The sequence below is a fragment of the Delphinus delphis genome, chromosome 6, assembly GCF_949987515.2.
Source record: "Delphinus delphis chromosome 6, mDelDel1.2, whole genome shotgun sequence".
Lineage (NCBI taxonomy): Eukaryota > Metazoa > Chordata > Mammalia > Artiodactyla > Delphinidae > Delphinus > Delphinus delphis.
In genome coordinates this window covers 42,873,252-42,889,846 of record NC_082688.1, presented here as the reverse complement: position 1 = coordinate 42,889,846, position 16,595 = coordinate 42,873,252, and the positions used below count along the sequence as shown (strand labels likewise).

At 38.5% G+C, this 16,595-nt stretch overlaps 1 protein-coding gene across 5 annotated transcripts in view; it reads left to right on the top strand.

Annotated features, from left to right (window-relative positions):
* The first annotated feature begins 1,010 nt into the window (after positions 1-1,010).
* The window catches only part of VPS13A (vacuolar protein sorting 13 homolog A), a 241,445-nt gene continuing 225,860 nt past the window's right edge, over positions 1,011-16,595 (top strand). For 4 of the 5 annotated variants that reach the window (XM_060014599.1, XM_060014598.1, XM_060014600.1 and 1 more), the window contains exon 1: positions 1,064-1,468. In XM_060014599.1, coding sequence (XP_059870582.1) covers positions 1,369-1,468 — 100 coding nt within the window. In that variant the 5' untranslated portion in view covers positions 1,064-1,368. Of the gene's footprint in view, positions 1,034-1,063; positions 1,469-16,595 lie in introns of those variants that run through there. The other variant, XM_060014602.1, reaches the window with a different exon arrangement.

Here is a 16,595-nt window from a genome sequence, read left to right as displayed (position 1 = left end):
CAACTTGGACGAATCCCTAGCATTGCAGCTTCATTATCTTAAAGACCGAGAGATTGAATTGTGACATAATAAAGGCCCTTCAAATATGAGATTATATAAAAATAATTCATAAACTCATGTAAATATAACATTTTACACTGTATTTGCCAGGCATTCTACTTGCAAAGGAAAACCTTTAAACCTTAAAAAATCTGGATGACTATACACAAAATGCGCTAAAATGATACAAGAATTAATAGAAAGTCATCATTTGCCATGCAGAAAGAAAAAGTTTAAACTACACCCCTACATCTTAAATCCTTAATAGGGTTATTAATTATAGTTCTCCAAACTTCACATCCAGCATCTCTGTGACCTCAGGCCTTTGGCCCTATTTATATATAAGACCAAATGCGGGGGAGGGAGTGGGTCTGAAAGCCCTCTAATTTTTGTTTGTCAGCCGTTCTGTGTAAGCTCAGGGGTATCTACGTATTTTTTAGAAGGCGCTCCGCAGCTTCCGGGCCGGTTGACTCTCTAAAGGATGAAAGACGGCTCCGTCTACATAACTTGACCAAAAAAGAGTGTGATCTCAGATGCAGGAAAGGGGGCGTGGAATTACAACCCAGAGTTTACTCTTTACTTCCCTCTCTGGATTTGCAGCCCGGGAAGTTAAGACACCAACGGCGCGTCCTCGCCAAGCGCTCGGAGGGCCGGGCGGGGCAGTTACAGGCACCGAGACACTAAGGGGGGGTCGGACCCAGGAAGCCGGCAACGCCCGGGCTCTGCCTGTACCTGCGAACCTGTAATAACAAGTGGGCGCTCCCTGGGACCCCCTCGGGACGCCTCAAGCCTAACAGAGAAAAGGCTAGAATCCGAAGCCTGCTTTACTTACGTTTAGGACCTCCCCGCCCGGCTGGGGGCGTGTCTCCTCGGTTAGGGGCGGGGCGTTCCTGGCCCGGAGTAACCGCTGCGACTCCCGGCGCCCCGTCCTCGTCTCCACTCCCGGCTCCGGACTGCCGGTGGGGCGGGGTCGTAAAACGCCTGGGAACTCCAGGTACTCGTCCCGTTGCCAGGCGATGGGGGGAGGAGGAAGGGCTGAGGAGAAAGAGCAGCGGCGCTCCGCCCGACAGGGGAACACGTAAGAAAGGCGGCCGCGCAGCCGCCCTACCACCTTTCGGGGCCTCCCGCTCCGACCCAACCCTGGAGCCTGAGCTGCGCATGCGTCGCGCGAGCGGCGCCTCCGCCTCTAGTAGGGCTCGCGGCGGGGCTGAGCGTCCGGACCCGCGGTCGGAGCCGCCCAGGAGCCGGTGAATCGAGTGGTCTCGTCAGAAGGGCACGGGAGGGCAGGCGCACGAAGAAGGAGCGCCGCGTTCACCGCGGCTGAGAAAAATGGTGTTCGAGTCGGTGGTCGTGGACGTGTTGAACCGGTTCTTGGGGGACTATGTGGTGAACCTGGACAAGTCCCAGCTCAATCTGGGCATCTGGGCAGGTAACGAGACCGCCGCTGCCCCTCCATCTCGCCTCCCTCCCGGGATCCCGTTGCCGGAGCCCGGCCCAGCCTTCGTGGGGCCTCGGGCCCCTCGCTGCCACCTGCCGCCGCCCTCGTTGGGGTCAGATTACATAGAGCCGGGCGGCAGTTGCGGGGCCTCCGCCGGCAAGTTATTTTTTTGCCGGAGGGGAGTGGGGTCTCGGGTGCGGGATGAAAAGGGCCCCCTTTTTCCGCTGAGGGGACCCGCAGTAGACTCCAGGGTTCTGGAGTTCACGTTCCACAGAGGCGCCCTTTTCTGCCTCTCGCGGTCGGGTTTCAGCTGTGCTGGGCGAGGGGCGGCCACGAGACACACCTGGACTTGGTCTGGTCCCTGTCATTTTACCCCCCTTGGATTGTGCCGGAGGCCCCGGGCAGCCCACGGAGTGTCGCACGCCGCCTCGCACGTGAAAGCAAGGCGCTGTGACCGAAGACGCTCTCTTCCTTCCTCGCCCAGTCTCCGGGTACCGCTAAACTGTGCTGGTTTCTCGGCTCCCCTTTCCGGCCTCACCACCTGGAGTCCCGGTGGCTCGCCTGGGTTCGGCTGATAACACAGAGTGAAAACTCCTGGGCAGAATTACTCGAACGGTTGGTTGTGTGATTTCAATTCACGACCTGACCCAGCAGGGTGTCACGCTTGTTAAGGCTTTGGGGTTTTGTGGGTCACAGTGAGTTACTGAATTTTTTAAGAAACTAGGTGCGCTGTGCAGTATCTCAGACCTATAAAAGACGGGGATGAACCTTTCCTTAGGTTGCTGAGATGGTGAAGGACCGACGCTTTACTTTGTGTCTGTTTATTCTGGTGCGCTTCCTTATTTGGAGTTTGATTTTCAGTGCTTCCACTGTTTTTGTATTATACTTTTATCTATTTTAAACACCCATTAGAAATTAGATTCCTTTTCTTTATGAAATGCGTCTCCCAGGCCAAAGCTAGAGTTAATTTTTGTGTGTGAGTAGTACATTGTTTCTTTTTTTAAAAATTTTACTGTTCTTGAATATGCCCCTGCAGCCTTCTTCTAAAGTACTTATTTATCTTAATATTTCTCCTTTATGAAATAGTGTAAATAGATAATTTAGTTTGATAAAGAAAACCTCTTGTTACTACTGTTGGCATCTAGTACCTTGATAGAGAGTGGGACTACAAGAACTAAGGACATAAATGCTAGCTCATCACTCTAGTACCAGAAATTTGCAGATGGTTTAAACTGTGTTGCTTCTCATTTGCAAAATAAAAATGATAAAAGTGGTCTCCACCTACCTCATTAGGAAGCCTTGAGAACATTGTGTTGTGCTTTGACCTATACTGGAAATGGCTTCTACATTCAAAGCGGAGGTTTGTGTGGAGTGTGATTTATCAACGGATTTGTTCATTTAAAATTTGCATACACTAAATTCACTCTTGTGATGTACAGTTCTGTCAGTCTTGACAAATGCAAGGAAGCAAGTATCCACCACCACAATCTTGATACAGCAAAATTACATGAAGACCTCAAAATTTCCTCTGCTGCCCCTTTGTAGTCTCCCGCCCAACCCCCATCCCTTCTCCTGGCAACCCCTGATCTGTTTCCATCCCTACAGTTTTGCCTTTTCTAGAGTGCCATATAAATGGAATTATGTGGTATGTAGCTTTTGGGGTCTGATTTCTTAATTTCACTCCTTTCACTTATACAAATGGATTTGAGAGGCATCCATGTGTTGCATGCATCAGTATTTCATTTCTATATTTTTGAGTAATATTTTATTGTATCGATGTCCTGTAAATGTTTATCCGTTCACCAGTTCAGGGACATTTCAGTTGTTGGTGATTATGAATAGAGCTACTATAAACATTCATGTATACGTTTTTGTGTGGACATAAATTTTTATTTCTTTTTGGGATTTCGAGGTTCCATGGTAAGGGAATACTTAATTTATATGAAACTGTGGAACTGCTTTTCAAGTGGCTATACCATTTTGCTATCTCACTAACATTGTATGGGTGTTTAGTTGCTCTGCACTCTCACTAGCACTTAGTATTGTCATTTAAAACACTTTTTTTTAGCTTTTCTAATAGGTAAATAATGGTAAAGCCTTGTGGTTTTAATTTGTATTTCCTTAGTGATTGAGGGTGTTGAGCATCTTTTCATGTTATTCCTTGCTGTTTGTATATTTCTGTTGGTGAAATGTCTGTTCAAATCTTACTCATTTTAATTGGATTATTTTTCTGTTGAGATTTCATTCATATACCATTAAATTCACCCTTTTAAAATGTACAATTCAGTGTTTTTTAGTATAGCCACAAAATAGTGCAACTGTCACCACTATCTAATTCCGGAACATTTTCAACACTCCAAAAATAAATCTTATACCTATAAACAGTCAGTACAGATTTATCCCCACCCTTCCTCTGGCAACCACTAATCTACTTTCTGTCTTCTGTGGATTTGCCAATTCTGGACATTTCATTTAAATGGAATCACAGGGGCTTCCCTGGTGGCGCAGTGGTTAAGAATCCGCTTGCCAATGCAGGGGACATGGGTTCGATCCCTGGTCCGGGAAGATCCCACCTGCCACGGAGCAGCTAAGCCCGTGTACCACAACTACTGAGCCTGCACTCTAGAGCCCGCGAGCCACAACTACTGAAGCCCGCGCGCCTAGAGCCCGTGCTCTGCAACAAGAGAAGCCACTGCGATGACAAGTCCTTGCACCGCAACAGAGTAGCCCCTGCTTCCCGCAAGTAGAGAAAGCCTGCGCACAGCAACAAAGACCCAACGCAGCCAAAAATAAATAAATAAAATAAAATAAATAAGTGGAATCACAATATACATGGCCTCTTTTTCTGGCTTCTTTCCCTTAATTTTATATTTTCAAGGTTCGTTTATATTGTAGCATGTATCAGTATTTCATTCTTTTTTGTGACTAATATTCCATTATATGGATATAACTCATTTTGTTAATCCATTCATCTGTTGATGGACATTTAAGTTATTATTTTTCTTTTTATGAGTAATGCTGCTGTGAACATTCATGTACAAGTTTTTCGTGAGCATATATTTTAAATGCTTTGGGTATGTACCTAGAAGTGGAATTTCTGAGTCATATGGTAACTTCTTTAGACTTTTTAAGGAACTTCCAAACTCTTTTCCAAAGTGTTTTCTTATTGTTGAGTATTGAAAGTTCTTTAAATATTATGGATACAAGTCCTTTGTAAGATACGTGATTTAAAAATACTTTCTCCCGGTCTTTTCCAAGTCTGTCTTTGCAAAATAAAAGTTTAAAATTTTGATCAATTCCAGTTTATCAAAAAATTTTTATGTCATGCTTTTTTAAATTTAAATTTTTTTATTTTTGGCTGTAATGGGTCTTCATTGCAGTGCACGGGCTTCTCATCGCAGTGGCTTCTCTTGTGGAGCACTGGCTCTGGGCGCGTAGGCTTCAGTAGTTGTGGCTCGAAGGCTGTAGAGCACAGGCTCAGCAGTTGTGGCACATGGGCTTAGTTGCTTCACAGCATGTGGAATCTTCCCCGACCAGGGCTCGAACCTGTGTCCTCTGCACTGGCAGGCAGATTCTTAACCACTGCACCACCAGAGAAGTCCCAATGTCATGCTTTTCATGAGTCAGTTATATCTGTGAAATCTTTAACCCAAAGTCACAAAGATTTTCTCTTATGTTTTATTCCAGAAGTTTTATAATTTTATATTTTACATTTTTGTAAATGTAAAATTTCTGATCCATTTTTGTATAAAGTGCAGTATAGGTTGAAGGTTGGGGTTTCTTTGTTTGCATGTCGATACAAATGTCCAATTTTTCTAGCACGAGTTGCTTAAAAGAATATCCTTTCTCCATCGAATTATCTTTGAACGTTTGTAAAAAAATCAGTAGACTTTATATTTTATGGGTTTATTTTTGAACTATCTGTTTGAACGATCTGTGTGTCCATCTGTTCACCTATACCATGCTTATCTTGATAACTGTAACTTTATAGTGTCTTGAAATCAGGTAGTGTGATCCCTCTAATTTTGGTGTTTACCACATTTTAAAAATAATGTGTTAGTGTTTTATGTATCAAAGTTGGTTATATTTTGTTAAATGAAGCTTTGAATAATAGCTAGAATTTTAAAAAATTCTTGGAGAATTTAAAAAGCAATAGTTTTTGTTTGTTTGTTTGTTTGTTTTTTTTTTGCGGTACGCGGGCCTCTCACTGTTGTGGCCTCTCCCGTTCCGGAGCACAGGCTCTGGACGCGCAGGCTCAGTGGCCATGGCTCACGGGCCCAGATGCTCCGCGGCACGTGGGATCTTCCCGGACCAGGGCACGAACCCGTGTCCCCTGCACCGGCAGGCGGACTCTAAACCACTGCGCCACCAGGGAAGCCCAAAGCAATAGTTTTTTGATAAACTTAGAGGATTAAAAACTTCTTTGAAAATTTCAATAATAGAAGCTAAATGCTACATAGGAAAAATGTTAAGATGATGGGCTTAATATTTTATGGTCTAATATCAGAAGGATCTGTTAGTTTTAAATGTATGGTTTTGCTAGGTTTCTGTGTAATAATCCAGCCAATTTCACTATTGGCATATGAATCGTATGAATTAGTATACAGGAGTTAAATGGATGGTTTCATATCTAATAATGGAAAAATTGTTTCAGAGATGGCTCTTTGGAAATTAGAATTCATTTTTCCTTAGCAACATTGTTATATATGAATGGAGTTTACAAAAACTAATTATAGTGCAGCAGAACAGTACTACTATACTGGGTCCTGTACAGTATGTAGACTGAGTGCCAGAAGCATCTATTTTGTGTAAGGAGAAAGACGAATTGAGTTTTTTCTCAAACTCTTGGCAAATTCTGACGTTGGTAAAGTATACTTTTTATACAGTGTTATTTACACCCTTCCACCCACCCTTCCCGTGTATCACCTATTTAGGGAGGTGGTAGTATTTATACTTCATAGACTTCATCGGAAGTTCGCCTCCCTACTTTGCTAAACCATCTAGCATTTAATATTTCCTTCAAGAGCCAGGCTGCATCAGAATCAGTCATACATGCTTGTTAGAAATACAGATTTTTTTGGAACCACTTCTCAGACATTATAATTCATTTATCTAGAGTAGGACACCAAAAAAGTTTTTTTTTAAAACAAATGACACAGGGGATTGTGATGTACAACTGGGTGCATTTGAAGAGCACTTTCAGGGCAAAAATACTAGAAATTCAGGGGCAGAAGTAATAGTAAGTGTGGCTTGTATGATAGAATTATCATTTGTAACATAGAGCGTACCTCTTAATGTTATAGTTTTCCTTCTCACTTTCTTGTTGTTTGCTCCAGAATTACAGTACTTGGGCAAATTAAAAAATTTTGTTATGCCCGCCATCTTTATGTAACATTAGAAACTCAGATTTCTTCTTCTTTTTCTTAAACTAACTTGCATATTCTATTTTTGAAATGGTAATCTCTCAGTTTTCTCTTTATATATAGTCTTATATTCAGTGGCCTCTTAATGCATACCCCCAGTATAACAGTAACTCTATAGGAAGATGAAGATTCAGCCAGGGCACAGTTCCTGATTTTAAGAAGTCATTCTTCTGTGATAGGAATATACTGGGAAACCAAACAAATGATTGTCTAGTGGAATTGCCAATTAAATATTGGTTTTTCTTTTATGTTCTTGTTACCGAACCAAATTTCCGTCTGCTTGCTGGCATGCAGTAAAGCCATTCTACTGACACCGGATTGTGGTAAAAGAAAGTGCAGCATTTATTGCAGGGCACCAAGCAAGGAGTCCAGGGCAGCTAGTGCTTAAAAGACCTGAACTCTCCAAAGGCTTTCAGGGAAAGGTTTATAAAGACAGGGTGAGGGAGGGATTTGTGAGGTATGTGAACAGCTCGTGGACATTCTTCTGATTGGTTGGTGGTGAGGTTATTGAGAGTCAGCATCATCAACCTGGAGGTTCCAACCAGTTTGGGGTCTCTGTGATTGTGGGCAGCATACAGTTAACTTCTTCCACCTGGTGGGGGTTTCAGTATCTGAAAAAACAGCTCAAAGGACATGGCTCAGAATATTATCTATAGCCCTTGAGGAGGAACTAAAAGTCCTTGACTTTGTTAATGGCTAACTATTATTATTTTGCCTTGCTTGACTGTTTTCCTTTCTTTCTGCATTTTCTCAATTCTCTGATTAAATTTATTCTTTGACTAAAGTTTTTCTACAGACAAAAGGCAGGCGGAGGACATGGGTGGGTGTCTATCCTGGGAAGGCCTCATAGGGTCCTGCTTGGTTACATTCTAAGATACTTTCATAAAACTTTAGAGTTGAAAGGGAACATTTTATTATGACAAGTAGTCAAACATACATCAGTGTTTCAAGATTTTACAGTCTATATCCATATACCCACAATCTAGATTCTACCATTAATTGGATATTAACAGTTTTATTGAGGTATAATTGACAAATAGTAAAATGCACATATTTAAAGTCTACAATTTGATAAATCTTAACACGTGTTCACCTAGGAAATCATAATCATGATCAAGCTAACGAACATATCCATCATGCCCAAAAGTTTGCTTGCCCACACCCCCAGAGACATCCATTATTACTACTTTTTCTACCGTACATACCTCTATTTCTGGTATGCTGAGAGGTTTTGTTCAAGAATGTGTGTTGGATTTTGTAAAGTGATTTTTCTACGTCTACTGATATGATCATAGGATTTTTCTATGAGCCATAGGATTGCATTGATTTTTGAATGTGGAACAAGGCTTTAATGCCTGGAATTAATCCCACTTCACCATAGTATTATTATTTTTATAGATTGTTGGATTCAATTTTCTGATATTTTATTGAGGATTTTTGCATCTATGTTCATGAAAGATATTGGTCAGTAGTTTTTCTTTCTTGTAATATTTTCATCTGGTTTTGGTATTAGGGTAATACTGACCTCATAGATGAGTTAGAAGTGTTCATATGTTATCTGGAAGAGATTGTAAGGAATTAGTGTCATTTTTTCCTTAAATATTTGGTAGAACATTAGTGAAACCATCTGGGCATTATGCTTTCAGTTTTGAAAGATTATTATTGATTCCGTTTCTTTTATAGATATAGGCCTATTTAGATGATTTTTTCTTGTATGTGTTTTTGTAGAGTGTATTTTTCAAGGAATTGGTACATTTCATCTAAGTTATAACATTTGTGGATGTGTTTATAATATTTCTTTACTAACCTTTTAATGTCCGTGGGATCAGTAGTGATGGCCCTTCCTTTCATTTCTGATATTAGTAATTTGTGTCTTTTCTCTTTCTTCTTAGTTAACATGGCTAGAGAGTTACCAGTTTTATTGATATTTTCAAAGAACCAGGTTTTGGTTTCATTGAAATCTCTATTGATTTTCTGTATTGAATTACATTGACTTCTCTAATTCTTATGATTTCTTTTCTTCTTACTTAGGATTTACTTTGCTCTTCTTTTTCTAGTTTCCTAAGGTGGAAGCTTAGATTATTGGTTTTAGATCTTTCTCCTTTTCTAGTATATGCATTGGATGGTATAAATTTCCCTCTAAGCCCTGATTTGCTGCATGTCACAAATTTTGATAAGTCATATTTTCATTTGACTCAAAATATTTTACGAATTTCTTTTGAGACTGCTTCTTTGACTTACGTGTTATTTAAAGCTAGTGTTTATTTAATCTTCAGATATTTGGGGATTTTCCACCTTTCTTCCAGAAATCATTATGATTTCTAGTTTAATTCCATTGTGTTCTGAAAGCAAACTTGGTATGACTTCTGTTCCTTTAAATTTGTTGAGGTATGTTTTATGGCCCAGAATATGACTTATCTTGGTTAATGTTCTGTGTGAGCTTGAGAAGAATATATAATCTGCTGCTGTTGGATGAAATGTTCTATAAATTTGTTATATCCCTTTATTTTTAATTTGTCTGTGTCTTTATATTTAACATTGGTTTCTTGTCTTGCCATTTGTGACAACATGGTTGGACCTTGAGAATTATTTTGTTAACTGAAATAAGTCAGATGGAGACAGACAAATGCTATACTTCTCTCATATGTGGAGTGAAAAAAACAAACAGGGACTTCCCTGGCAGTCCAGTGGTTAGGACTCCATGCTTCCACTGCAGGGGGCATGGGTTCAATCCCTTGTCAGGGAACTAAGATCCTGCATGCTGTGTGGTGTGGCCAAAAAATTAAAAACAAACAAAAAAACCCAAAAACAAAGTAAATGAAGAAACCAAACCAATCAAAAAACAAGTATGTAGATACAGAGAATAGAATAGTGGTTACCAGAGGGATAGGGGTTGGGGGGAGGGCAAAATGGGTAGAGGGTGTATGGTGATGTATGGTGATGACTGGAAACTAAATTTTTGGTGGTGAGCAAGCTTTTATACAAAAGTGGAAAAATAATTTGTACACGTGAAACTTATATAATGTTACAAACCAATGTTACCACAATAAAAAATAATTAAAAAATAATTAAAAAATAAAGTGGGTTTCTTGTAGACACCTTGTAGTTGGGTTTGTTTTTTTATCCACTCTTATCATGTCTCTTTTAATTAGTATGTTCAGACCATTCACATTTAATTTAAAATGATTATTGATATAGTCGGGGTAATGGATTTATATTTATCATAGTTGTAACTCTTTTTGTTGCATGTCTGTCTTTGCTTTTAAAAATCTCCGCCTCTTTTTCTTTCTCTGGTTTTAATTGAGCATTTTATATGGTTTAATTTTTTCTTTTTTTTTTTGGTCATTGCCTTAAAATTGCAGTGTACATTTAAAATTTAGAACTAATCTAGGTCCACTTTCAAATAATACTGTCCTGCTTCAGGGATAGTGGAGGTATCTTGTAACAGTATTCCATTCCATTTCTTCTGCTTCTTCATAACATTGTTATTATTCATTTCACTTATCCATAAACTGTACTCAATGTACTGTTGCTATTATTATTTAGAACAATTTTCCATTAGACCTTTAAGAATAAGGAAAATAAAAGGCTTAATTTTACCTTAATTTATTCCTTCTCTAATGCTTTTGTAGGTCTGAGTTTCTGACCTCTATCATTTCCTTTCTTTCTGAAAACTTTTAACATTTCTTGCAAGGGAGGTCCACTGGCAACAAATTCTGTCAGTTTTTGTTTGAGAAAGATTTTATTTCTCCTTCACCCCCATCCCCATTACAGATTGTGGTTAAATACATACAATATGAAATTTATCATAACCATTTTTAAGTGTACAGTGGCATTAGGTATATTCTCATTGTTGTGTAACCATCACCACATCCATCTCCGGAACTCTTTTTGTCTTGCACAACTGTAATACTGTACCCATTAAGCAGTAACTACACATTTTCCCTCCCCTCTGCCTCTGGCAACCACCATTCTATTTTGTGCCTCTATGAATTTGACTATTCTAGGTACCCCATGTAAGTGGTATCATGCAATATTTGTTCTTTTGTGTCTGACATATTTCACTTAGCATAATGTCTTCAAGGTTAATCTGTTATAGCATATGTCAGAATTTCATTCATTTTTAAGCGTGAATTATGTCCCATTGTATGTATATACCACATTTTGTTTCTCCATTCATCTGTCAGTGGACACAGTGGTTGTTTCCACGTTTTAGCTATTGTGAATAATGCTGCTACAAACATGAGTGTACAAATGTCTCTTTGAGTCCCTGCTTTCAAATATTTTTGGTATATACCCACAAGTGGAATTGCTGGGTCATATGGTAATTAATTTTTTCAGGGACCACGATACTACTTTCCATAGCAGTCACACTGTTTTACATTCCCACCAGTGGTGCACAAGGGTTCCAATTTCTCTGCATCCTCAGAAAATCATTACTTTGTTTTGTTGGTAGTAGCCATCCTAATGGATGTGAGGAGCCATCTCATTGTCATTTTGATTTGCACTTCCATATTGATTAGTAGTGATTTTGAACATCTTTTCTTGTGCTTATGGGCCATTTGTATATCTTCTTTAGAAAAATATGTGTTCAAGATCTTTGGCCATTTTTAATTGGGTTGTTTGGTTTTTTGTTGTTGAGTTGTAGGAGCTCTTTATATATTCTGAATTAGATGTGTGACTTGTATATATTTCCTGTTCCATGTGTTACCTTTTCAATGTTGATAGTGTCCTATGATGCACAGAAGTTTTTAATTTTGATGAAGTCCAAATCTTCTATTTTTTGTTGTTGTTTTTGGTGTCATGTCCAAGAAATCATTGCCAAATCAAGGTCATGCAACTTTTTACCTATGCTTTCTTTTGAGAATTTTATAGTTTTAGGTCTGACATTTAAGTCTTTGATCCATTTTGAGTTAATGTTTGGATATAGTATTGAAAAGACAAATTCCAAATTGAATGATCTCAGTAGCCTTGTAAATAATCATTTAACTATATATGTAAGGGTTTATTTCTGGGCTCTCTATTCGATTGGTCTAAGTTTTTGTGTTCCAGCACCATGCTGGATTTTGTTTCGTTTTTATTGAAATAGAGTTGATTTACAATATTGTGTGAGTTTCAGGTGTACAGCATAGTGAGTCATTATTTTTGCAGATTATATTCTGCTATAGGTTATTAGTGGGTATGATTCCCTGTGCTATATAGTAAATCCTTGTTTCTTATTTATTTTATATATAGCAGTTTGTATATCTTCATCCCATACCCCCAAATTGTCCCTCCTTCTGTCCCTCTCCCCTTTGGTAACCACAAGTTTGTTTTCTATGTCTGTGAACCTGTTTTGTATATACATTCATTCGTATTATTTTTTGGATTCCATATATAAGTGATATAGTATAATGTTTGTCTTTCTCTGACTTTTTTCACTAAGCGTAGTATTCTCTAGGTCCATCCTTGTTGCTGCAGTTGGCCGTATTTCATTCTTTTTTATGGCTGAGTAATATTCCATTGTGTGTGTGTATGTATGTGTGTGTGTCACATCTTAGTCCAGTCACCTATTGATGGGCATTTGGGTTGCTTCCATGTCTTGGCTATTGTAAATGGTGTTACTATGAACATTGGGGTGCATGTATCTTTTTTGAATTAGTGTTTTCTTTTTTTCTGGCTATATACACAGGAGTGGAATTGCTGGATCATATGCTAGTTCTATTTTTAGTTTTTTTAAGGTACCTCCATACTGCTCTCCATTGTGGCTGCACCAATTTACGTTCCCACCAACAGTGTATGAGGGTTCCCTTTTCTCCATATTCTCTCCAGCATTGTTGTTTGTAGACTTTTGATGATAGCCATTCTGACAGGTGTGAAGTGATATCTCTTTGTGGTTTTGATTTGCATTTCTCTAATAATTAGCAATATTGAGAATCTTTTCATGTGCCTATTAGCCGTCTATATGTTGTCTTTGGGAAAATGTCTATTCAAGTCTTCCACCCATTTTTTTTTATTGGATTGTTTGTTTTTTTGATATTGAGTTGTATGAGCTATTTGCATATTTTGGATATTAACCCCTTGTCAGTCACGTCATTTGCAAATATATTCTCCCATTCCATATGTTGTCTTTTTAGCAAGCACCATGTTGTTTTGATCACTGTGCTTTTGTTAGTACATTTCAAAATCAGGAAACATGAGACTGCCAAGTTTCTTTTGAAGGTTGTTTTGACTGTTTGTGGGTCCTTTGAGATGCCATATGAATTTTTCTATTTCTGTAAAAAACATTGGGATTTTAATGTGGATTACATTGAATCTGTAGGTTGCTTTGAGTAGTACTGATATCTTAACAATATTGTCTTCCAGTCTGTGAACATGGAATGTCTTTCCATTTATATGTGTTTTTACTTTATTTCAACAATGTTTTATAGGTTTGGGGTATAAGTCATTCTCCCTTCCCTCCCCCCCCATTAAGTTTATTCCTAAGCATTTTATTATTTTTGACGCTATTGTAAATGGAATTTTTTTCTTAATTTCCATCTTGAATTGTTCATTGTAAGTGTATAGAAACAACTGATTTTTGTGTTTTGATTGTGTACCCAGCAACATGCTGAATCCATTTATTCTAGCACGGTTTTTTTGTGGAATATTTGTTTTTCTTCATATAAGATCATGCTGTCTGAACAGAGAGAATTTTACTTCTTCCTTTCCAATGTGGATGCCTTTTATTTATTCTTCTTGCCCAATTGCTCTGGCTATGACTTTCTATGTTGAATAAAAGTGGCAAAAGTGGGCATCCTTATCTTGTTCCTGATGTTAGAGGAAAAGACTTGTCTTTCATCATTGAGTATGATGTTCATTGTGGGCTTTTCATATATGGCTTTAATATATTGAGGCAGTTTCCTTTAATTCCTAACTTTTTGAGTGTTTTTATCATGAAAGAATGTTGAAATTTTTTTGAATGCATTTTCTTCATCAGTTGCGGTGATCTGTGTTTTTTCCTTCATTCTGTTAATGAGGTGTATCACATTGATTGAATTTGTATATTGAACCATCTTTCCATTCTTAGAATGTTATACTGAGTAATGGTGTATAATTCTTTTAGTGTACCATTGAATTTTGTTTGCTAGTATTCTGTTGAGGATTTTTGCCTCAGTATCCATGGGGGATATTGATCTGTAGTTTTCCTGTGGTATCTTTGTCTGGCTTTGGTATCAGATTAATGCTGACCTCATATATTAAGTTTGTGGAAGTATTTCCTTTTCTTCAGTTTTTGGGAAGAATTTGAGGAGGATTGGTGTTCTCTTTTAAATGTTTGAAGAAGAAACTATCTGATCCTGGGCTTTTGTTGTTGTTGTGGGTTTTTGATTAATGATGAAATCTCATTACTAATTATAGATCTGTTCAGATTATGCATTTCTTCATGATTCATTAGTGGTAGGGTGAGTGTTGTTAGGAATTTATCCATTTTATCTAGGCTATCAAATTTGTTGACATACAGCTGTTCATAGTATTCTTACAATCCTTTTTATTTTTGTAAAATTGGTAGTACTATCCCCTCCTTCATTTCTCATTTTAGTTACAGTTGACTCTTGAACAATGCAGGGGTTAGGGGCATCGAACCCCCACACAGTCGAAAATCTGCATATAACTTTACAATTGGCCTTCCATATCTGTGGTTCACATTCTTGGATTCAGCTATCAATGGATCATGTAGTACTGAAGTACGTACTTATTGGAAAAAAATCCACATGTAAGTGGATCCACAAAATTCAAACCTGTGTTGTTCAAGGGTCAATTGTATTTGACTCTTCTCTCTTTTTCTTGGTCAGGCTAGCTAATGATTTATCAATTTTGTTGAACTTTTTTGTTTCTTGTAACAGCTTTTGACTTAAAGTCTGTTTTGTCTAATATCAGTATAGCTATTTCTGCTCTCTTGGTTATTATTTGCATGGGAAATCTTTTTTAATCCTTTCACTTTTGAGCTATGTGTGGTTTCAAGCTTTTGGTTTCATCAATTTTCTCTTGGTTTTTTGTTCTTTGTTTTGCTTATGTCTGTTCTAAACTTTATTATTTCATTCCTTCTGGTAGCTTTGGGTGTAGTTAATCTTTTTCTGTTTCTTTAAGATGCAAATTTAGGTTGTTGATTTGGGATTATTTCTTCCTTTTTTTTTTTTTTTTTTGCGGGTACGAGGGCCTCTCACTGTTGTGGCCTCTCCCGTTGCAGAGCACAGGCTCCGGACATGCAGACTCAGCAGCCACAGCTCACGAGCCCAGCTGCTTTGCGGCATGTGGGATCCTCCCGGACCAGGGCATGAACCCGCGTCCCCTGCATCGGCAGGCAGACTCTCAACCACTGCGCCACCTGGGAAGCCCATTTCTTCCTTTTTAATGTAAACATTTACTGCTATAATTTGTCTCCCAGGACTGCTCTTGCTGCATCCCATACATTTTGGTATGTTGTTTCCATTTTAATTTTTCTTAAATTGTTTTAAAATTTTTCTTGTGATTTCTTCTTTGATTCATTGCTTGAGTGTGTTAATTTTCATATATTTGTGGATTTTTTTTTTTTTTTTTGGCTGTGTTGGGTGTTCGTTGCTGCGCGCGGGCTTTCTCTAGTTGTGGAGAGCGGGGGCTACTCTTCGTTGCAGTGCGCAGGCTTCTCATTGCAGTGGCTTCTCTCGTTGTGGAGCACGGGCTGTAGGTGCGTGGGCTTCCGTAGTTGTGGCACATAGGCTCAGTAGTTGTGGTGCACGGGCTTAGTTGCTCCGTGGCATGTGGGATCTTCCCAGACCAGGGCTTGAACCCGTGTTCCCTGCATTGGCAGGTGGATTCTCAACCACTGTGCCACCAGGGAAGCCCCTATTTGTGGATTTTTTAGTTTTCCTTCTGCTGTTGATTTCTGGATTCATTCCACTCATTCCATCAGGAAACATAGCTTATATAATTTCAGTCTTTTAAAATTTATTTAGATTCTTTTGTTGCCTAACAGTCTTATACTGGAAAATGTTCCCTGCGCACTTGAGGAAATTGTGTATTCTGTTGTTGGGTAAGGGTGTTCTGTATATATTTGTTAAGTTCAATTCATCTATTTTCTTGTTAACCTTCTGTCTGGTTGTTCCATCCATTACTAAAGTTGTGTATTGAAGCCGCCTACTAATACTATAGAGCTGTCTATTTCTCTCTTCAATTATGTTAGTGTTTGCTTCATATGTTTTTGATTTCTGATGTTTGGTGCATATATGTTTATAACTTTTATATCTTCTTAGTGAATTGACCCTTTTATCATCTTATAATGCCCTTTTTTGTTTCTTGTAACAGCTTTTGACTTAAAGTCTGTTTTGTCTAATATCAGTATAGCTATTTCTGCTCTCTTTTGCTTATTATTCACAAGGGAAATCTTTTTTAATCCTTTCACTTGTGAGCTATGTGTGGCATTAGACCTAACATAGAGGGACCCTGTTTTTGTTTGTTTTTTTAAATCCCTTTTGTCCATCTGTGTCTTTTGATTGGGAAGTTTAAACTGTTTACACTTAAAGCAATTACTGATAGGGAAGGATTTACTATTGCTGTTTTGTTCATTATTTTATGTCTTATGACTTTTTGTTTCTCTTTTTTTCTTATTGCTTTCTTTGTGTTCAATTTTTTTGTAGTGATGTGTTTTTTTTTTTTTTTTTTTTTTCCGGTACGTGGGCCTCTCACTGTTGTGGCCTCTC